Source organism: Diorhabda carinulata, chromosome Y (genome assembly GCF_026250575.1).
Source record: "Diorhabda carinulata isolate Delta chromosome Y, icDioCari1.1, whole genome shotgun sequence".
Classification (NCBI taxonomy): domain Eukaryota; kingdom Metazoa; phylum Arthropoda; class Insecta; order Coleoptera; family Chrysomelidae; genus Diorhabda; species Diorhabda carinulata.
In genome coordinates, this window is record NC_079473.1 from 6,411,285 (window position 1) to 6,435,666 (window position 24,382).

At 32.9% G+C, this 24,382-nt stretch overlaps 1 protein-coding gene across 1 annotated transcript; it reads right to left on the reverse strand.

Moving 5' to 3' along the window:
* Positions 1 to 4,092: 4,092 nt before the first annotated feature.
* Positions 4,093 to 7,221, reverse strand: LOC130902887 (uncharacterized). The gene is made up of 3 exons (XM_057815168.1): positions 6,221 to 7,221; positions 5,665 to 6,118; positions 4,093 to 4,542 (listed from the first exon to the last, which is right to left on the reverse strand). Exons 1-3 carry the CDS (start codon positions 7,219 to 7,221, stop codon positions 4,093 to 4,095), a joined length of 1,905 nt encoding a protein of 634 aa, XP_057671151.1.
* Between the last annotated feature and the right edge of the window lie 17,161 nt (positions 7,222 to 24,382).

Below are 24,382 nucleotides of genomic sequence, written 5' to 3' on the forward strand. Positions count from 1 at the left end.
CCCTCTTCTTCGTTCGCACTCAAGATGATAACATGTAGTATAAAAGTACATTCCTGCAGTCAACTCCCTGAAGACATGAGCGATGAATCGTTGGAAAACTGCTTGACTACTACTTCCAAATGGACATTTCATAAACTCGTACTGACCAATCGGCGTTACAAAAGAAGTATATTTTGTGCTCTTGCTTCAACAGGTACATGAAAAAATCCATTTTTCAAATCAAGGGTGCTGAATATCCTTGCTCTCTGTAAGCTGTCTAGGACATCTTCAATAAGGGGAAGTGGAAATCTATCGCGTATTATATTTTTGTTTAATTTTCGATAATCGCAACAAATTCTGGTTCGGCCATCTCCTCGGTTCGCCGTCATAAGAAAAACAAATGTAAAACTTTTATAACTTTGAGTTTTGCCTGCGTAATGTTGTGACCAATTCTATCTACAGAACTTAACGTTGTCATGATTAGGATTAGGATAAAACAATTGGATTATTTATGGAAACTCTAGTTCGAAATACACTTTGATTAGATAATGTTCGCCAAAAGCTCCGGGATTAGAATGTTCTATGACTTTGTTCAATAACCGTCGATCAGATCCGGGTATTTAAATTTCCATAGATAGTGAATATTCATATCATTATATTTGTAATTTGGATTGTAAATAAAGTGAATTCGACTTATATTTTGGATTGATTGATGTCTTATACCTAGTTATTTTCAAACTAAAACTATTTAGATAATGTTTCTGTTTGCCATTGAATACGAGAATTATTCAGAAAATGGGAAAGTTATGAAATTAAGAAAAGTTACTTCACACACTGACGCTAAATATCCATAGGCTTCTTTAAGACTTTTGCCAACAAAAACCGTTTCGCAGATTGTACCTCAATTAAGCTTATTCCAATTATTAAATGATGGTTTCATGTTGTGTCCAAAACGTATCATATAGAACATGAAATTATAGATGCAACTGGGAGTTGTTTCGTCCAAGGAAATTTTATAGTAAATCTAGCTTCAGAATTCGCGCTGAAGTAAATCGAATCGAAAAAAGTCTAGAGTTTTTCACAATAATGGCAGATGAAAATGAGTGGAATAATTAAGAAAGTCCAAACCGGAATTTCCAAGATGTAACTTCTTGCAGTATACAGCAACTTTCCATATCTCCGATTGAATTGAGCCAGGTAAATTTAGTTTTCAAAGACACTGTGTAAAACAAGGTGTATAGAAATGCTCGAAGCAGTGTTGACCTTAATGAAACAACTTCCTGCATTCCCCGCTCTTCTAGAAGCTCTTGATAGTTCAACGGAAGGTAGAGGAAGTAATGAATGTGCTTTCCTGCACTCTATTCTGTCGTAAGAGTTCTTATTCGGTGTCTTAGTTCTGTCTGAGAAACTTGGAATAACTTTACCTTCAATTCCAAGCAGAGTACATAGATATGCACATAGCTTCTTAACTCAGATACAGAGAATTCAGGAAAAACGAGTCAACAGTTGTTCATACTTTTATCCGTTACATCCACAACTTTTCTTGGAATAGGTGTTTAGTAGAAATTGAAAATCAAGTACTCGTCTGCTCCCGATTTTTCCAGGTTGGTTTTCACATTTTCCCAGTCAAAATTTGGTCAATTTACTATCACTCTTCTATTATGATGAATATTAATTTTAGAAAATACAAGAATCAAATTTTTTTAGTTTAAGTAATTCTTCGCTCACTGCTGTTTTTCTTTTCTATACTTTTTACGATACACAACAATATTCTAAAAAAATGTTGAGAATCTTTGATTTATGCATCGAAATTACGCGAAAAAAAATTGCTATTTTCAAGTTGTTTTATTGGAATTTATTGAAATTGATAGACTTGAGACATAAGAAAAATTATCGGCTTGATAGTTGAATAATAAATTGTCATATTTTTGAAATTTTTGTGCCAAATGGAATTGGGCATCAAATTGACGGGAAGGGGCATAAAAATGATTGAAATTTATTTAAATTTAAAAAATAGGATTTTTTCAACAAACTTTATTGAGAAAATTAACAAATTTTTACAAAAATTAGAACGGAAATTTGAATTCCGATAGAAAATTTTTTTAAAAATCACGACACCGCCACTCAAAAGTATTTTTCTGCTATTCTCCTTATACTTCGTCCTCCTTCTCTTCTTCTACTTCTTGCTTCTCCTCTTCTTCTTCGTAGTCTTCGTTTGATTGGATTGCACAGTGACAAATTGACAAGTGTAAAAGAAGCATTAAGAAAACGAATGGTAATACCAATACTGACAACTCCACATCACATAATACTTCGAATGGCTAATCAAGATGCTAATAGAAAACAAAATGGGGAAGTGAATCGAATAATAGAGGTAAATATTTAAATACATTAAATATATGTAAAAACTTATTGTATAAAGTACAAATCAGCTAAGAAAAGGCCAGACGCGTCATAACTGACAAAGTCCGCAATAATTTCCTTCTCTCTTAGGCCCATTCCATTTATGTGACACTGGCGTTTTTTTACGATTGTTCGGTATTTTTCATATAGAAATGCAAGTGCTAAATAGACGCAACGCTGCACGAATGCCGCATGGTCCAAATCAGAATTCGAAGGTAAGTCGTCGCGTAACCATGGATCTATGGAGTGTAGAGAAGGAGGAACATCTCTGGGTTAAAAAATGTGAGCTGATTTTTGATGGGAAAATAGGTGGCGCTGATTATAGAGGGTATTCGCTTGAAAAACAGAATCTCGTTAAATTAACTTTATTATTTAGCTATTTATTTGGTTTAGATAATACATATATTCTAATATGAAAAAAAAGTAGAATCATGTAACAATAATGAAATAGTATAAAAAAAACATTTTGGTTGATTAAAATAAAATATTGAATTTTATTTGTAACTAATATAATAATTATAGCGATATAATTAGATCAATAAAAATAATAGAATAATAAAAAAAATATTTCGGTTCATAAAAATAAAATATTGAACTTCATTAGCAACTAATATAATAGTTATAGTCATATAAAAATATCAATTTTGAATGAATTTTGCTTTCTAAGAGATTCAAACATGACTTACCTTTGGTATTCCAAAGAGACTTGCTTGTTTTATATTTTGAGATGAACGAATACCACAATCTTTTAAAGAACCACTTATACATCCAGAAATACAACAAGTTTTCACCATGATTTTTTTACTATTTTTTTAATATTTTTAAACGTTGTTTAATTCTTTTCACCACCTACATAATATTCTGTTTTCGTTAGTTTATAGAATCTGAAGCTAGTTTCAGATATAGTAAGTGTTTAACTGCAGATCTCAATCTCATAGTACAATCAGCGCCACGTATTATCCCTACAGAATTCAGACCATATTTTAAACGTACCGTCCATAAGAGATGTTACTCCTTCTCTACACTCCATACATGGATCTATTACCATCCCGAGCCTCTCTTCGATATTGCCAAGCCTTTACTTAGGAAGGAAAGTACGGTAATATTATAAATAATTTGCGCTTATGGTCAGATGCATAACCGAACGAACATCGGACATTCAGCATTTAGTATTATTCGTTGTTCAGTAGATAGTGTGATTTATTGTGTTCGGTGTTATTTTTTAGTCTGTACCATAGTTTATTCTACAGATAGCGCTGTTTTTGAACATTAGGGACAAAATCGTTTTAATAATGTCCGCAAAAAAAGTTGGAAAGCAAGGTCTTGGTTGGAGATCTTGATTGAAAATGTTTTAAAGTGGACTGTATACAATGTGAGAAGCACAATAAAACGATTTGTTTCGATTTTCACTTTATTGTACAAATGCTTTGTGTGCCTGAACAAAAAACGCTGTTGGCCTCGTGGCTCCTTGATGATTGATGTCTGTCTTCTTCTGCGCAAGCCCGGTTACTCTAGGTAGGCGCATGTGCCAAGTTCAGTAGCGCACTCAACATAATTTAAATATATACATTAAATGGTTAAACATACCGGCCTCCTTGAAAGGCTCGACTTTCAAACGACAAATAATATAAAAAATTATGAAATTTATGTGTTTTCAAACAACTTAAAAGTAAAATGTCAAAATAAATGTCAATCACTAAGAAACACTTTTTAAACGTCTATGGGTAGGACGCAAATTTCTGACACCGCCCTCCTCGGGATTCCATTCTTCGCACGGAGGGTAACTACTCTAGTGATGCCATCGCTGCCTGGATGCAGCTTAACAATGCGAGCTAAAGCCCAATACAATGGCGGCGAATTCTTATCCTTCAATAAGGCGAGAGCTCCTATATTGAGAAGTTCTTTACTTGCAGTTTTCCACTTTACACGTTGCTGCAAAGTTGAGACGTATTCGGAAGACCAACGTCGCCAATAATGATGATACATTTGCTGCAGTGCATGATACGTTGATAGCCTGTTAACTGGTATTTGCTGAACGTTTGATTGAGGTATGGCCTTCAACACGTCGCCAATTAAAAAGTGACTGGGAGTTAAAGGACAAAGGTCGTTGGGATCATCGGTTAATGGGATGAGAGGTCTAGAATTAAGAGTGGCCTCCACCTGAATGCATAGGGTGGTAAAATCTTCCAAAGACAAGCAGTTTAGACCTATCACTCTTTTTAGATGATATTTGGCCGATTTCACAGCCGATTCCCACAAACCACCCATATGCGGGATGTTCGCAGGGTTAAAATGCCACCGAATTCCTTGTGTGTCACAAAATGTAGAAAATGAATTGTCTTGTTCTAATGTTTTTAGGAACGATCGCAAATCATTGTTTGCTCCAACGAAACATCCCCCATTGTCAGAATATATATCACTGCATAGACCGCGCCGTGAAACAAATCTTTTGAGGACGTTTAGAAACGAATTTGCAGTTAAATCAGTTGCTACCTCTAAATGCACAGCCTTGGTAGTCATGCAAATAAAAATACACAAATATGCCTTTATAAATTTTCTATTTCTGTGCTTAACTTCCTTGACCGAAAATGGCCCCGCGTAATCGATGCCACTGCTTAAAAACGGTCTAGCTTGTGCGAAGCGTACGCTAGGTAAGTTTCCCATTTTTTCATTGTAAGAGCGAGGCTTTACTCGAAAGCAAGTTATACATTGATGTAAAATCTTTTTGACAATTCGTTTACCCCGCAATGGCCAAAAGTTGTTTCTGAAAGAGGCCAAAGTTGCTTGAGCACCAGCGTGTAATAATAATGTATGCTCTCTTTCGATTAGAAGGCGCGTGACGTGACCATTATGAGGTATGACGTAAGGGAATTTTTTGTCAAATGAAAAGTTTGAATTGACAATTCTCCCCCCTACCCGCAATAAATGATCGCTATCTAAAAATGGGTTTAAAGTTAACAATTTTGAATGAGCGTTTAGCGGTTTATTTTTAATTAAACATTTTATTTCTTCCGCAAAATGCACTGATTGCGTTGCCCTTATAATACTTTGTTTTGCCAGTTTTAATTCGTGCACTGTGAGTTTTGTACCGTATATTCTATCATGTTTTGCACGTAATGTGTTACCTTTAAATCGTAAAATCCACGCTATGACTCTGTTTAATTTGTCGAAATTAGAATATCTCTCGAATATCGTACTATCAGCTATAATTACATTTTGTGTTAACGCGGAATTTTTTACCTCTGGTAATTCATTGAGTGGTAAAAAATTATTATTCGTGACCGGTTGATTAGGATTGCTTAGAAAGAATGGCCCGTTCCACCACATGTCGCATTCGAGCAGCTGACTGGGTAGTGATCCTCTCGAGATGATGTCAGCCGCGTTATGTTCGGATTTTACATGTTGCCAATTTTCGATTTTGGATTTTCCTTGTATGTCCGCTACGCGGTTTGCTACAAATGTTTTTAAAAGTGCGGGTTCCGTATTTAACCACGATAAAACGATGGTTGAATCAGTATAATAAAAAATGTTAGATATACGACAAGTAAAAGCCTCCATGAGCTTAGCTGTCAGATTCGTTGCTAATAAAGCTGCGTTTAGCTCCAAGCGTGGCAACGTGACAACCTTTAAAGGTGCTACTCTTGATTTAGCACAAATTAAACGTACAGAGCATTGTCCGGAGTTATCTACAGTTCGTAGGTATGAACACGCACCATACGCGATAGTAGATGCATCGCTGAAAGTGTGAATTTCAATAATATTGGCTTTGGGAACTGTTATTTGTCAAGGAATTTTAATTGTAGCCAAAATAGGTAATTCCTTTTGTAAATGAATAAACTCTGAAATTATTGGTGAAGGAGCAATTTGATCCCAATCTACTTTGTGCTGCCAAAGTTTTTGCATGATAACTTTGGCTTTAACAATTACTGGACCGACCAAGCCCAATGGATCGAATAACTGAGCAATTACGGAGAGTATTTCGCGTTTTGTGAAATTGTTATTTTCAATTTGTATTGAATCTGTGCTGAAATGTAGCGTGTCTGATTGAGAGTTCCAGACAAGCCCTAAAGCTTTTGATTGGTCATCGGTTGATAGATAATGATCTGGTAGATCTGAAATGTTGTTAATATCGTTGAAAATGTTTGGTTTGTTAGTTTTCCACTTCCGAAGAGGAAAGGATCCACTTTCTAAAATGTTGGTGATGTTTTGCCTCAAAATTTGTGCATTTTCAATGGTGTCTGTACAAGTGATGAGGTCATCAACATAAAAATCGCGAGTTATTACTTGTGATGTTACTGGGTACTTTTTACTGTTTTCTAAAGCGAGTTGGTGCAAGCATCGTATAGCAATGAATGAAGCTGGAGCTGTGCCGTATGTTACGGTGTTTAATGTGTAGACTTCTAGAGGCAGGTTTGGATCCGAACGCCACATAATTCGCTGTAAATCACGTTGCTCTTCTACAATTTCCACCTGCCGGTACATCTTCTCTATGTCCGCTACCATTGCTACATTGTGTTGTCTAAAACGAATGATGATAGCAAAAAGATCTTCCTGTATTGTAGGACCCACCATTAGCGTATCATTCAACGAAATACCGTTTCCTGTTTTGACGGATGCATCGAACACCACTCGTAGTTTAGTGGTTGCACTATCCTTCACGACACCATGATGTGGTAGGTAAAAAACTCCCTTTCCATCCACTTCCGTTGCCCACGTCGGCACCTTGGTCATGTGCCGGAGTTTTTCATATTCCCTCATGAACTCCGAATATTGTTGACGTATGACTGTATCATTGATCAGTTTACTTTCTAATTTGTGAAACCTTTTAATCGCATTCATCTTCGAATTCCCCAAATCGCCTACACCTTCGCGAACTGGCAACGTCGCACGAAATCTGCCAGTTTCGGTCCGCTGAATTGTTTTTAGGAAATGTTCTTCGCATTGTTTTTCTTCAATCGTCCGTTTGGTTTTGTTATCGTCTTGGTTTCCTCGATTTTCCAAAATTTCTCAATTGCGTTTTCAAGCGTAGTTGTGATTAAATTACATGATATGGTATTACTACTGTTATTTTGAATTGAATAATTTTGATATATGGGTCCCGATATGACCCATCCAAATAATGTTTTCTGAAGTATCGGTTTACCGTCGCCGAGCTTAAATTGCCCATCCGCTAAAACATCCCAAAAGACACCTGCGCCTAAGAGAATATCCAGTTTGGCGGATTTATCGAATTCAGGATCCGCAAGAGTAATGTGTTTCGTTTCGGTATATTTAAATGTTGACAATCGATTTTGAAGTTTGGAATATTACCCGCTATTTGGTTTATAACTAAAAATGTAGCATTTTGTTGAAAAGAATTGTTTTCTCTTGAAATTATATCAATATTTAATTGCTCTGTGATATTAGTAGTAACCTGATTAACACCGATCACTGGTAAGTTTATTTTGGTAGTACCGATATTTAATTTTCGGGCAAGGTCAGAGGTTATTAGATTTGATTGAGAACCCGAGTCTAACAATGCACGTGCTTTGATTAAATTGCAATATTTGTCTTTGAGGAATACAGCCGCTGTGCTAAGACCCAGCTAGCAAGGGCACGTCATAATGACGTCAACATTTGGTGATCACTGGTCGAAAACACTGAGACCACCAAAAATCGACGTGATAATAACGTCAAATAATTGACGTGTATAACACGACATCTTGTCACGTCATAATGACGAGACTATCTAGTGATAACTCATCTGAAAAAATCAGATATATTTCATTTGTTTTATTTTGTGACTAATGTAATTATTTTGTGAGGCTATTTTCGATAATAAACAACCATGACACTGAAAATTCCAGCATTTTTTTATTTATTAAGTCCAAAAAAATTGAGATCTTTTTATATGGTATTTAAACAAAACCTATAATATTATCTAATATCTATAAATAATTTTTTTTAAGAAACTTCCTATAAAAATAATTGGCGGGATCTACTAAGGTAACGCGTATGCGCTTGCGCCGCTAGCCAACATGATGATGACAACCCGCCATCCACAACGAACGACCATTTTATATTAATCATAAACCGGCTTGGTTATTATGATTATATATTTTATTATGAATATATATTTTATTTAATAATAGTTAGATGATCTGCGGTGCTGCTATTAGTGTTTTTAGTTTTTCTGTTGTTCCATTGTGGTAAGTATAATAATTATTATAGTTATTTATATTTTTTGATTTGAATATATCTGGTTAAAGGTTATGGCATGTATGGTCGAAAATAATAATTCAATTTCTCAATTCTTAATTTTATTCAGTTATAATTTTCATGTTTCAAGCGAAACATTTATGATTGGGAAATAGCCAATTGGAGGTATTGATTGAATAAATTGCCTCCAAAATTTTAGCGCTCAAATAGATGAAGAAACTCAATAAACCATATGTCTTAACTTCATACATTGACTTAAATGGCTATATTTGTAGTGCTATGATTTACCTTGTTTGTCACAAATAGAAGTAGATTTTATGCATTTTTATTAACTTGGTATTTAGCAGTGGTATGAGTTTTGACCTTTATTTTGTAGTTTTATAGTAACAATGGCATTTGTGGGTGTAGAATTTTCCGAAAATGGTTTAATAGTTTTGGTTCATTCTTCCTGGTTCACCCCTTTGAAGCAGAATGTTTTGTGGCCACCATACAGAACGAGTGCTGCTTTCAATAGGGCTCTCACACTATGTGAAGAACCAAATGAACATAATTGGAAGTTGTCTGGAGTAAAAAGAATATTTTTTGAATGTGGTGCGTAATTTAGTTTTGTTTCATTAAGTTTATATTTTCAAAAGAATTTTAAAGAGTTGTGGTGTGGTTCTGGGTATTTGTTATACATATTTGTTTTTTATTTTTCAGATGATCTCAACAAGGCACAAAAAAAACTGAAGAAATGCGAATATAATTCGGACAACCTTACTTCAGATTGTGAGGGAGAGCGAACTAGGAGAAAATTCGTTAGTAGAAGGATTTTGAGTGACAGTGAAAGTGAAGGAGAAACAGTATCAAATCTGATAAGGCCTCCATCTTTCCAAAAATATATTTCTGTGAGTGGCTCTGGTAAGTACACTTTTCTTTAAATATGTTTCTATTTAAAATAGCTTTAATCGAAATAATGTCTAACTTATTTTTTTATTTACAAATAATTTTTTAAGAGGATGAAATATTTTTATAGATATTAATAGGTATGAGATCAAACTGGGCTCTACGCAGTTAGCGTAGATACTAAGCGTACAATCTGACACTGAAAATAAATAATAAAAAATTAGAATTCTTCTTTTGTTTTAGGTAAGTCAGCTTCTAGGCCGATTGTGAAACCAAATTCACAAATATCTCCATCAACTTCCACTAGACAAAGTACAGAATTGCTTTCTCAAACACCTGGGGGATCACATTCGCAATCAATTCAAACAACTTCCAATATACAGTCTGAAGAGAATACAGATAGAATTCATCCAAAAAGTAGGTTCTTTTATTTGTTTAATACTGTGAATAATTTTTTTTTATATATATATAATAGATTTAGAGAAAATTTTTCTGGAATTGAAAAAGTTGAGAGAAGAGGTCAAGGAAGTAAAGACTCTTTTAAAAAACTCTCGAAGTTCAGTAGTTGCTAGTCTACCCAATGACATACCCGTGCAGTTTCCAATAAACGATCAAAGGAGGTTTGAAAATTTGGAACAATATTTGAAATCCGAAGAAAAATTTAATGATTTGGTAAGTACTTTTTACATAGAATTTCATTAAAAGTGAATTAAGAATTAGACATCTCCCATTGATTTAAGTGTAATTGTAATCTAAATATTTATTGTACTTACTCTAAAATAGAATTTTGTGATAGTTTTATTATGGAGGTCTATTATAGTAGTTTTATTTTTTGCTTTAGGCATCCTACCTTTCCTCAATTGGAGTAAATGGCACCACAGCTCATGTTAATAGAATCATGAGACTACTCTTGACCAACAGTTTGGCCAAATTGTATAATTTTGCTGGGCAGAGAAACAATAAAGTGCCATTTTCCAACACTTTAGTGAAATCTGTCATCATTCGTAAGTACTATTCGTTGTTTTTGTGTGGTACTGCCTAAATTCGTCCTTCATAAAGCATAATAGAATAATACTATTTTTTTATTTCTGCGGCAGGGATAATTCTCATTAAATAACCACTCATTTATTTCGTTACAGGTGCCATACAAATCAAAACTCCCTTGACCTCTCAAGCAGATGTGGAAAATGCTATCAAAATATGGCTAAAACATGCCAAACAACGTGAGCAAAAAAGAAATGCTGGTGCTCTGGTTTGATTGTATTATCAACTACTTTTTATGAATTATTAGCATATATTTTTATTTTTAAAAATGTCAAAACGTAAGTTGAAAGAATTGGTTGGTTCAAGACAAAAGTGTAGAAGGGCTTTACAAGCGACCAAACAAGAATTTCAATATAAGTCAAGAACCTCTGTTAACCCTGGACGGGGTGCAGAAAATGTTGATGAAACAAATGACTGCTTTTTCTTCAATGATACTATTAGCAGCAACACTAGTAGTACTAGTACTAGTACATCATCTGTTAAAGTTGATAAATCAATCAGTTCTGATAACAATGATTCATTATGCACAGAAACTTCTATTGCTAATGATTTGGCTGAATGGGCTATAAAACATAAAATTTCACTTTCTGCTTTGACACACCTACTTCATTTGCTTCATCCTTACCACCCTGAACTTCCTTTAGACAGTCGTACCTTGTTATCAACCCCAAAATTTACACCAATTGTTGATATAGAATCTGGTCAGTTCTGTTATTTTGGATTGAGGAGTGCTCTTTCTAAGCTTATTTCAAATGATACTTGTGTAGACAAAATTCAAATTAGTTTTAATGTTGATGGCATTCCACTCTTCAAAAGTTCAAAAATGCAGTTTTGGCCTATTTTGGGATTAATAAAAAATATTTCTGGTAGTAGACCTTTTGCAATTTCCATCTTTTGTGGAAAAAATAAACCACATCCTTTAAATACATTTCTTCATCCATTCATAGTAGAATTGAAAGATTTATTGCAAAATGGTTTTGTTATTTGTAACAAACACTTCACATTAGAGGTACATAGTTTTGTGTGCGATGCACCTGCAAGGGCCTATCTAAAAGGCACTAAATTCCACTCAGGATATTCCTCTTGTGATAGATGCACAATTCACTGAGAATATTATAAACACAAGGTAGTTTTCAATGGTTTAAATGGTCAGAAACGCACGAATGAATCTTTTCGCTTACAATTGGATGATGAGCATCATATCTCGCAGACTAGTTTTCATGAATTACCAATTGATCTAATTAGTAGTTTTCCGATTAACTACATGCACAACATTTGCTTAGGAGTAGTTAGAAAGCTACTGAATACTTGGATTGCAGGATCCTTGAAGGTTAGATTACAACATCAGAGAGTTAAAATGATTTCAGAACGATTGCTCAACCTTAAAAATATGATACCAGTAGAATTCAATCGAAAACCCCGTTCGCTTAATGAACTAAATTATTGGAAAGCTACTGAATATAGAATGTTTTTAGTGTACTTAGGTCCTTCGGTTCTTAAAGATATTGTGGATTTAGCTATATATGAAAACTTTCTTGCTCTTCATTTTTCTGTTTCAATATTGTTATCACAGAGCCATATTGAAAAATTTAAAATCCCTTTTGTGAGAAATATCATAAATGTATTTATCAAACATTCAAAATCTTTGTATGGTTTGGAGTTCATGGTTTATAATGTACACTTAATGTCACATCTTTGTGATGATGTAGATTTATTAGGCAAATTGGACAATTTTTCGACTTTTCCGTTTGAAAATTATTTGGGAGAGATAAAATCATGAATAAAATCTCCAACCAATCCCCTACAACAAGTTCATCGACGACTTGTTGAAAAGGATTTTTTAATTTCACAGCCAGTATCTAATATTACGTATAAATTGGAAAGTAAACATACATTGGGACCACTTATTTTTGACGAAAATTTGAAATGGAATCAACAGTTTCATAAATTAAGATTACCAGGCATAACATTATCAGCATTTAATCATTCTAAGGCGGATAGTTATGTTTTAATTGGGAATAAAATAGTTGAAATTCATAATATAGTAAAATCTGCTGACAGTCAAATATATCTTATTGGCAAAGAGTTTCTTTTGACAAACCTTGCAGGTTCTACGAGTGCAAGAATCTGACCTATGATCACCTCTGAGACAATTAAAGCATAATTTTAGTTTAATTAACTCGTTTTGTCGCGTTGAATTTGGTAACTTAAGGAATTTTTTACATGAATAAATGTAATGATCTTGATCTTTGCAATAAGCGCATTGCGCCTGCGTGACGGCACATGTGATTGTTTGACCTTCACCTCGTGAGGGATATTTAGAATTAATTTTGTTTGTTTGTATACTGTTATTTGCATTTTTGTGCGTGTGATTATAATAGTTAGATTTTAACATGGTTTGCTGATTATCAGTTTTTTCTTTGCTTTCTAAATATTCACAACGATTTACTAAAAAGTCGAGAAATTCTGACAATGGTGGAGGTTCTCTTTTATTTTGTAAATGTAAATGTTCATGCCAACGTTCCCTAGTACGTGCGTCTAGTTTAATTTTTAATAGTTGAATTAATAGGCGATCCCACGAATCAGTTGGTTCACCTAGAGCTTTGAGTGAAGTAATTAGTTGTTTGAATGTGTCAGTTAAATTTCTTAAAAAATGAGCTGATTCCTTAGTAATTACTGGCATGTTAAATAATTCTTCTACATGTTTGTCTATAATAATTTTTTTGTTTTCAAATCGTTCTCGCAATATACGTAAAGCTACTAAATAATTCTCATCTGTCAACTCAAGTTGCTGAATTAATTTTTCTGCCTCACCCTTAAGTCGGCCCTGTAAATAATACAACTTTTCTATAGCAGAATAACTGCTGATTCTGGTCAACTAATGCCTGAAATCTTTGAATGAAAAATACCCATTTTTTTTGATCGCCATCAAAGATAGGTAAGTCAATTGGTGGCAGTGTAATTTTTGAATTTACAGTAACACTATTGTTGAACAAATTATTTTGTCTAGCTACATTATGACTAGCTGTTATTCTGGCTTGTATGTTGCTGTGAAACTCTACAATTTTATTTTTAGCGCCGGCTTGTGCTTTGAAGAAGCTGTTTTCGAATGTTTCACGATATTCTGAATTATTTGTACACTTTTCTAGCGATTCTATTCGTGACTGAACTTGTTCGAAATGGTTGAAAATACTCGATACGTGGTCTAGACGTGATTCTAATTCTAATAAATCGGATTCGTTGGCTCATTTAATGAAATTTATAAACCTATTCAGCTTTTCGATAACTACATCGCGTTGCTCTTTTAACTCTAGCAAAATATCGGTTTTGTCCGATTTCGATTGATCTACTTTTGACACATTTACTTCATTTTCTCCTGCTAACATTGTGATGTTTTGTGAGAACCGACTAAATGAAATGAACTAGTTTGCAGTAAAATACTTATAGAGATTCAGAATGAAATAATATCGATTTTAATGATTTGAAATCCCTATGCATGCAGATGATAAAATGGAACAAACTTACGGTTTGGAAGAATAAATGATTTGCACTACACTTTTCAGCCTGTGATTGTCTGATTGTTGTAAGTACTGTCTTGAATTGTTGAATCAGCGTGAACTGTTGCCGCTGCTTTTACACTAAATTCGCTCGAAGAGACCAAAATGGTTGGATATCTTGATTGAAAATGTTTTAAAGTGGACTGTATACAATGTGAGAAGCACAATAAAACGATTTGTTTCGATTATCACTTTATTGTACAAATGCTTTGTGTGCCTGAACAAAAAACGCTGTTGGCCTCGTGGCTCCTTGATGATTGATGTCTGTCTTCTTCTGCGCAAGCCCGGTTACTCTAGGTAGGCGCATGTGCCAAGTTCAGTAGCGCACTCAACATAATTTAAATATATACATTAAATGGTTAAACAGGTCTTATTATACGCGATAAATCATAATAAAAATATTATTAATTTCATGAAAAAAGAGGCAGATGAAGGAGTTACTATTCCTTTAAAAAATTACAGGTATGTAGCGAGATTTAATTAGAGAAGTAGGTTGAAGAAATGCAGAATTTACACATTTTTATATAGGAACCTACTTATTGAGTGTCATATTTTAAATTAGAATATTAACATTTTGTGATATTTCAGGGAAAGAGTACTAGCTGCTACTGGGGTGTCAAGGTCTACTTTCCAGAAGATATCAAAAGAAGTTCAATAAGTTGATTGGAGAGGGCCAAGCACATCTTTTCAATCGCCGAAAAAAATACGTAACACTAAAAAAAGAAAGCTGGATCGTATCTCGCCAGAGGCCGTAATATATGTTTTACTGATGAAACTTACATACACAGCAGCCATGTTAAAGACAGAGGCTGGTACGATGAGACTCTAAAAGGAATGAAGAAGCCAATTTCTAAAGGCCAACGGCTGATTATAATACATGCTGGTGGAGAAAAAGGATTCGTAAAAAACTGATAATTTATATTTAAATCAGGTAAGTTTGAATACTTGTATTTTTTAAAATAGAATTAGTGATGGCTAAAATATCGATATTTCGGCATATCGTATACCGAAAATTATGAATATTAATGTCAATATCTAAATTCAGATTCCAGTGTCGACCAGGCTTAGCCAGAATAGAAAAAATATTTTTTTGTACAATTGCATTTAAATTGCGATTAACCATAGCATTTACCTCCTACTTATCATATACCAATAGAATTATAATATACTTACTATATACTATATACTTGTTTGTTTTTGCAGGTACATAAATTGGTGATTACCATAAAGACATGAATAATCAAAATTTCATGACATGGGTTCAAAAGCAATTGTTGCCGAATCTGCCTGAAAGGTCCGTCCTCGATATAGACAACGCAGCATACCATAATGTACCAATAAAAAACATATTACGACGGCTTCTAAAAAAGAAGAAATGTTAAACTGGCTAACAAAAAATGGATTACCAGCAGACCCCAAACTAACAAAACCGGAACTATACCGCATTTTTCAAGAAAATGAATTTCGTTTCCCCATAAAGTACAAACTAGACGAACTGTTACAACAACATGGGCACCGTGTACTACGTTTACCTCCTTATCATCCAGAACTAAACCCGATCGAAAAAATCTGGGCGTTAGTAAAAAATTGGGTAGTTGCGCACAATACAACGGCACTCGCTAGGCAAAAATTTGAGGAGGTATCGGTAATAAGAGTGGTATAATATTTGCCAACATGTTAAAAAATATGAGAATGACCTTATACAAAAAGAGGACACCTTAGACCACACTCTAGATCACTTAATATTTACAGTAAACACGGGTTCATCGGAAGAAAGTGAAGACAAAAACAGCGAGGATACTGATAGCTTATTAGAGGATTAACTAGGATGTTCTGATAGCGAATAATGTTTTTTTTTTTTTTTAATTAACGATATACATAAAATATTACACTCAACACGTGCAAACACTGCGTTTATTATAAATATACCATGCACACCAAACCTCTATGCAATAAACAGTTGCTATTTCTATAAGATAGTAATAACTAAGTAATATCCTACTGTAATATATGTTTAAATCTTTAAAATATATTTTTTTGTAAATAAGAAATAAGAACCTACGCCACTGGTATATCAGTCTGAGGCGACAGAGAGGGAATATTTTAAAGTGAGGCAGACGATAACTAGTTGATGACGCCTGTGGCATTTTCTTAGTTGATTCGTACTTTACATGTTGATTGGTTGATTGTACAATGAATCGACACTGAGGACATACAGACAGCTGCCGAAAATTTGTTGAATGAACATATCACAAAACTAGAAGTCCTTAAAAGATACTATGAAGATAAGAAGAATATTCACATTGAGAAATCCAAGACATGTACTACTATTACCACACTGCCTGACGCCTGTTTCGACGTTCTCCGTTAGTCTCTATGTGTTTTGTACAAACCAAAAAAATATTACCGAGTATAATTTCATTTAAGATCGTCAGTTGATTGAATTAGTAAACTCACTAAAGGCATTGAACAAAATATGTAATTTGATTACATATCTATCATTACTCAGATTGAATTAGAACAACTTCCAAATTCAGTGGTAAGTTCAATAATTACTCATCTTGTACTGATTACTGTGGACAATTTAAATTTTGGTATCACTTAAATAAATACTAACAAATCATGTGTTTTTATATAAAACATCGTAGTTATGAAAAAGCTACTTTCGAGTAGATAAACTCAAATATTTGAGATCCCTAAAATCCTTTTCGTAGAAAATATGTATTGTTTTAATTTTTGTTTCCGCTCAACTCCTTCATTATCTCGAAATCGAGCAACATTAATAACTAATTGAACCATACGATAGGATCGAGAAATATAAAAAGCTTTTCTTTGGTGATGGGATGGTTGAAAAATGTTTTTAAAGAATTTAAATTTTAAAAATCTGTCCCCACTTTCATGAATAAATTCAAGGCATTTTTTTAGTAAATTAGTTTTTCCTTGTCCTTGCAAAATGAAGTAACCCTTGCTTCGGATAATTCATCAGTATTCATGTTTATTTCCTGTTTTTATTTTTTATTGGAACCTCAATATCAGTGACATTATTAGAACATTTTTCTTATTGGTTATAAGAGAGTCCTCACTCTTGGAAGCACTAAAAGTTTCAGATGAGTATAATAATTCAATTTAGGAAAATATAGATGGAGCGGATCTTTCAGACTGATGTAAAATACAGAATATGCAATAAATATGCATATTGATGAGTATGATCTACAGAATCTAAATGCTTTTAAGAGGTTGACAATATCTAATATTAATGAATGAATCATCTCTTCCCAAATAGTAATTACAAAGCAAGATCGATATGTCCATCAATTTTTGAATTTCCCGCCTGCCAACTGAAACGGCAACACTGCACATGTCAATATGCAGTGTTGTTTTATTACTATATCTATATACCAAAAAATTGCTAACAATAATTTATTCAAACTGCTTAAGTTATTTAAACAACTTTTTTTATAAACATTGAATATATTGATTAAAACTGAATTAACTTTATTTATTTTTATAAAAAAATTCATGTACGTCTTATATGAAAGAATAGTCTACATACCTTCAATGTCAAACACATATGTAAACATTTTTCTTCATAACAATTAAAAAACACAATTAAGATTTTTACTTCATGAAAAGGTTTGTGATAACCTTTTCAGAATGTAAATGAATGATTCTGTTAATGTAAAACGGTCGATTAAACTTAGATTCTGGTCCACATTTCTTAGAAGCACATTTTAAGCATTCTCCAAAGCAACCATGACATCTTAAATTCAAGCAGTCACAAAAAACCATTTCTAATTTATTTTCATAAGATGATGACGGCATTGCCGCGTCAAACGGGATTGATGTTCTTCGTGGAAGAATATCGTTATTTTTCTGCAATTTGTACACTAGTGTCTCTGGATGGCGATAGACTTGCCGAACCATATCGAAATGGTTTTTTTTATTTATTTTAATCAGTGTCTTACACTAATTCGATGTCGGTAAAATTGCGGTATCAAGTCGCCATGATCTTTCTCTATTTTTATCAGTTTGAGGATAATTTTGACTGGATGCTGTAGGTCTGACGGATTTAAATCGGATTAATCTTTTTCTTGAAAGCATCTTGTGAGATTTTTCAGTTTGTGGTTTAGTTGTAAGTGGATATAGAATTAGAGGACTAAAGTTTTCATGTAGTGCTCTGACTCCACTGGATATTAGCGGTATTGAGGAATTATACCGAGACATCTTATGTATCTTTATTCGTTTGCGATAAAATGGCTGCCTTTGTTTGAGTGTTTAGATATTTTTCGAGTGACATATTAGTTCTTATTTTTTTTTCATTCCATAGGGGAGTATCAGTGGAGTAACGCAAACTTATTTGTTGATAAATCGATAACTTTTTACAATATAAAATTGTAGATTTCGTACGAATGTAGAGCAAAGACAAAAGTAGCTAGATGCATTGAAAATACAGGAAAAAGATTTACCAGAAGAAGTTTATATTTGTGGATCTCATTTCAAAGCAGACAATTTTCAATGGAAGAAAATCCTGAAAAAATATTTTTTGAAAAAGAATGTGTAATTGATAAAAGAATTAGCTTATTTACAAAGAATATTGCTTTCCGTCAAAAAGTTATGTTAAATTTGGGGATATTAAACCGGGTACTTCTTAGCAGTGTTTAGACTTAACATCTGAAAGGTATTTATTGTCTGTTGGAAAAATGTTGTTAATGCATACTTATTGCTGATTTTGTAGTTTACATCAGTCTGAAAGATCCGCTTCATCCAAATTTTTAGAAATTTAATTATTTCACTCACCTGAAACTTTAAGTGCTTCTAAAAGTATTGATAAATTTGCCACTCAGAAAGCCAGAAAGATTATTTTATAATTAGGTAATTATAATGATTAGGTACCTAGTCTCTAAACTGTAGAACAACTGATTGATATACTTTTCGTTGAGTATTGAGTTGGTACATTTTTATGCAAAGGTGATAATATTGTTTGTTTTTAATTTGATAAAGTATTTTGTTGGTATTATATAAGCTGGCCAAAAAAATAAAGTTTTCAAATTTTATTTGCATTTTTACTCGTGAATCACTTCTTCACAACGATGTGACGTAGGAATACGATAAAAATATGTAACTATCTAATCTATTTTTTCCATAAAACTGAAAAACGACAAAACTACAGATTAACTATCAAGTTAAAGGTATTTGACCTTGAACAGAAAAAGAATATACAATTTTTGAGTATCCTATTCTGTAGAGTTTTGTAAGTAACTAATTTAACCATATGACTGGAATAGGGAAATATAAAAAGCTTTTCTAAAAATTAAAACTAAGACTAATACGTCACTTGAACAATATCTAAACACTCAAAAATATTTCACTCCAACAAATCTATTCAAAATGCTTTCTCAGTTTTTAGTGAACAAAGGCAGCCATTTTATCGCAAACGAATACAGATACATAGCGATGTTGCCTAGCTTATATATTTTCATAAACTTTTTCATCAAAATTATTTTCTTGGTCTTGAAAATATTTTTATTTAGGAAAATAACGATAAACCTCCAAGGAAAAAATCATGTCTAGTTAAGATGTATCAGTATAATTCCGCAATACCGTCAATATCCAGTGTTAGTCAGAGCACTGAATGAAAACGTTAGCCCTCCAAAAAAGAAGAAAGTAAGATTTGATCTCGAAAATATATCTATATTCACTTACAACAAAACCACAAACTGAAAAATCTTACAAGACGCTTTTAAGAAAAAGATTAATCTTATGAAAATAAATTAGAAATAGATTTTTGTGACTACTTGAATTTAAGATGCCATGGTTGCTTTGGAGAATGATTAAAATATGCTTGTAAGAAATGTGGACCAGAATGTAAGTTTAACCGATCGTTTTACATTCACAGAATCATTTATTTACATTCTGAAAAGGTTATCACAAACTCTTTGGTGAAGTAAAAATCTTAATTGTGTTTTCTAATTGTTTTGAAGAAAAATGTTTATATATGTGTTTGAAATTGAAGGGATTTAGATTATTCTTTCATATAAGATATTAATGAATCTTTTTATAAAAATTTCAAATCTTGTTGAGCTCCCATACTATTTATACGTTTACCTCCGTGCCCTTGCTGTTCTTCACGCGAGTTTTTTTTACATATAGTTATTCAGATTTAATCAATATATTTAATATTAATAAAAAAAAGTTGTTTAAATAACTTAAGCAGTTTGAATAAATTATTGTTAGCAATTTTTTGGTGTATAGACATAGTAATCAAACAACACCGCATATTGATATGTGCAGTGTTGCTATTTCAGTTGGCAGGCGGGAAATTCAAAAAGTGGACTTATCGATCTGGCTTTGTAAATACTATTTGGGAAGAGGTGATTCATTCATTAGTATTAGATATTGCCAACCTCTTAAAAGCATTTAGATTGTGTAAATCATACTCATCGACATGCATATTTATTGCATATTTTGTACTTTACAACGATGTCTGAAAGAGCCGCTTCATCTAAATTTTCCTAAATTGAATTATTACACTCATTTGAAACTTTAAGTGCTTCTAAGAATAAACTAACTCTTGTAACCAACAAGAAGAATGTTCTAACGTTGTCACTGGTATTGAAGTTCCAATAAAAAAGAAACAGGAAACAAACATGAATACTGATGAATTACCCGAAGCAAGGGGCCTTGGGTACTTCATTTTGCAAGGACTTTGTGGTAGCGAAAAACTAATTTAATAAAAAAATGCGTCGAATTTATTCATGAAAGTGGGGACAGATTTTTCAAATTTAAATTCATCAAAAACATTTTTTAACCATCCCATTACCCATCACGCTAAAAATAGAACAGAAAAGCCTTTTACATTAGCCCTCAGAATGTTGTTATTGAGTAGAGAGTGAGTTTACTAATTCAATCAACTGACGATCTTAAATCAAATTATACTCGGTAATATTTTTTTGATTTGTACAAAACACATAGAGACTAACGGAGAACATAGAAACAGGCGCCAGGCAGTGTAATAGTGAGTGTTGTAATAGTAGTACATGTCTTGGATTTCTCAATGTGAGTATTCTTCTTACCTTCATAGTATCTTTTAAGCACTTTTACTTTTGTAATATGTTCATTCAACAAATTTTCGGCAGCTGTGTGTATGTTCTCAGTGTCGATTCATTGTACAATCAACCAAACAACATGTATATCATAAGTTTTTACATATATTTATTGTAATTAAATATTTACCTCTATTATTCAATTCACTTTCCCCATTTTGTTTTCTATTAGCATCTTCATTAGCCATTCAAAGTATTATCTGATGTGGAGTTGTCAGTATTGGTATTGCCATTCGTTTTCTTAATGCTTCTTTTACATTTGTCAATTTGTCACTGTGCAATCCAATCAAACGTTCATTCCATAATTGCATACATTCAGGTTTGAGTTTAATATTGTAGGTATCTTCAGTTCCATTTTCAATTTCTTCATACCTATACAATTCGAAATTATGTATGATTGTAACATTCAAGTTCAGTTCAAATGATAAGCATTCTCACCTCTTACTCGAACTTATTCTTAAAGTCACACTCAGTAATGAAAACATCAATTTCTGGTGAGCAAAATAGACAAGCTACAATTGCATCATATCGCCTATTCGTATTGATAGCTAAAAATAGAACAGCTCATTCTGTAGGGTAGAATCTGAAGTTTCAATCACTGAAAAGGAATTTTTAAAACAAACTTTTTACATCAACTTGATGAAAGTACTGAAGTTTCTTGCTAAGCTAATCTATTAGCCTTTGTTAGGTTTCGAACCCAATTAAAGCATAAAAGAAGAACTGCTTTTTTGCAAGTCTTTATAGTCAAAACCAACAGCGGAAAAAATTTTTAAATATCTCGATGATTTAATTACAGATAACAAAATAAAACGGACAACTGATGGTGCTCGTGCTATGAACTGAGGGTTGTAACTTTCATTAAGTCACGGCCCAAGCAATCCCGACTTTTTGCTACTCTGTGTGATGAAATGGGAAGTGAGCACAAAGCATTCCTGCTTCATTGTGAAGTACAATGTTTATCAAGAGTTAAAGTACTGTCAAGATTGTTCAAGCTTCTTGAGGAATTATCATGTATTTCATTTTTATTCCAGAGCCGATATCCATTCGAGTATCCTATCACCTGAAGTTTTTTCTTTTTATTGTCAAATTTTGAGGTTTTTTTCTAAATGTTTGGCATAAGCATCTGAGCCAAATACACTTGGATTATTTAGTGTCCTTGGTTTACCCTCAATCACTTTTCCATTAAGTTATGGAAAGTTTGCTGGAGTATAATCAAGAATAGTACCTCATTTTTTCATATTTACTTAATGAACTTTTGTATCAAATTTAATTTCAACCATTTTTATGTATTCTATTATCCAGTCTGACACTCAACTTTTGTGTTCCAGTGAAAATATTATAACATTCTGAAGAAAGCATTCATCAAAATGTATGTTTCTAATAACTTTTATGCTTATGTCACGTTTTGCAGATTTCATCATGCTTTGATCTTCTAGTTTTTTAAATGTGTACTCATCGCCTCTCATTGTGGTTATTATTATCGCTTATGAATACAGATATATTGATTATCATTTCTCTTATAGGTATAGCTGAAAAATTTTTGAGTGAACTTACCTTTTAATTGTTCTGTATGTCCTTCATACAGCTTAGACAATTTTTCAAATATTTCCGTGTCACTTAATTACCAGTACAGCTCATAATATATGTTGACAAATGTATGTTTTATAATTCATAATCATAAATACTACTTGGTACCTATGCGGTTTATAACCAAGTCCATAATTCTATATGCTTTTAAAGTTATTCCACTTATTTTACAGTTTCCAGAAAAGTTTTTTGTTCTAATGAATTTTCGTTTTTAGATTCGAAATCCTAATTATTTATTTATACAGTGAAAAGTCTCGGACCCATAACTTGTTGTTTTTGGTATTATTAGAATAAAAATATCCTTTTTATTGTTATAACTTAATATAATGACAGATACGCAATAACCTAAACTGTCTAATCACACAAGAAGTCAACTTCACAACGTACTAGTATGTTGCCGTTTTCCGTTTCGATACAAAAAATATTGTAGGCAACGTTGTAAAATATTATTTTGGCTATAATACGTTGCCTAACGTATTATTGCCTAAAGAATATTCTTTATACAATGCTAATACTATTAATACTCATATAGGTAAGACTCCTATATGGACAGTTGGTATTACATATATGTCTACATATTTTCATTTTATTTGTTTCAGATAGTTAAATCATCGTAACTATAGCGGTTTTGTTTCGTGATGTACAAGGCGAAAAATCGTTTTTTTCTTTTTTTTATTTCCGATACGTAAAGATATCATCAATTGATGATTTCGATTAGTTAACGAGATAAACATTTGAAAGTGTTTGAATTTCAAAAGTCAACAATTGTCAGAAATATTTTTTTAGGTGAATGAAAGTAAGACGGTTAATAAGTGTTATTTGTATATTAAAATTATAGCAGTTTTAAAATGCCGTCATCTTTGAGTAAAGAAGTCAATTTGTATTACAAAAATTTGGTAGTGACAAAGTTCAATAACTGGTTGAAGTTGGTTAAGGAGAAGAAAAAACAAACTTATCAAGACCAAAACTCAACGGTATCGTTCCAAGCTCCAAGGGAGGAAAAAGATGCTAACGGTAAGAAGATTATCGTGACTCCTGCAGATAAGTTCGATTCACCACCACCAATGAACTATAGCGACGCCAATTCCAAGGAAGTTCTAAACAGAAAAGATGTGAAAGAGGAGGAACATATGAACTTTTCGAACGAGAGCTTCTACGAGAAAATGAGATCACTTCAAGAATTTAGAAACGTCGGTCTCTACGTGTATTGCGACTCTTGCGACAAGTATAGATACCTACCCGACGTGAAAGATCCCCTGGATCTATCTGACAAATGGTATTGTTGGATGAATCCAGATGGGAGGTATAATAGATGCGAAATCAAAGAAGAATCGATAGACGATAAAGAAAAGGAGCTGATGATATTTAATAAATATAACGCGGGTAGCATCGTCTGGGCGAAAATCGAAGGTTATCCATGGTGGCCGGCTATGGTGGAAGATGATCCTGATATCGAAAATTATTTTTGCTTGAAAGATTCCTTAGAACCGGTAAGTCTAATATTTCTCTTGGTCACTTTCATTAGGTTAGTGTAGTACCATTTTTTTAGTTCATGAAACGTACAGGATGATTTTATTTAATATCGAAATTATTAAGTAAACCTTATATACAGGGTGATTTTTTTAC

Bases quoted from the DNA above. Each gene is read 5' to 3' on its own strand.
- LOC130902887 (XM_057815168.1), bottom strand. From the start codon at position 7,221: ATGAATGCGATTAAAAGGTTTCACAAATTAGAAAGTAAACTGATCAAT. The intron at 6,119-6,220 runs GTTTATTCATTT...TCACACTTTCAG, and splicing joins CCTTCACCAATAATTTCAGA to CGATGCATCTACTATCGCGT. The intron at 4,543-5,664 runs GTCACGAATAAT...CTATGCATTCAG, and splicing joins TAAGCAATCCTAATCAACCG to GTGGAGGCCACTCTTAATTC.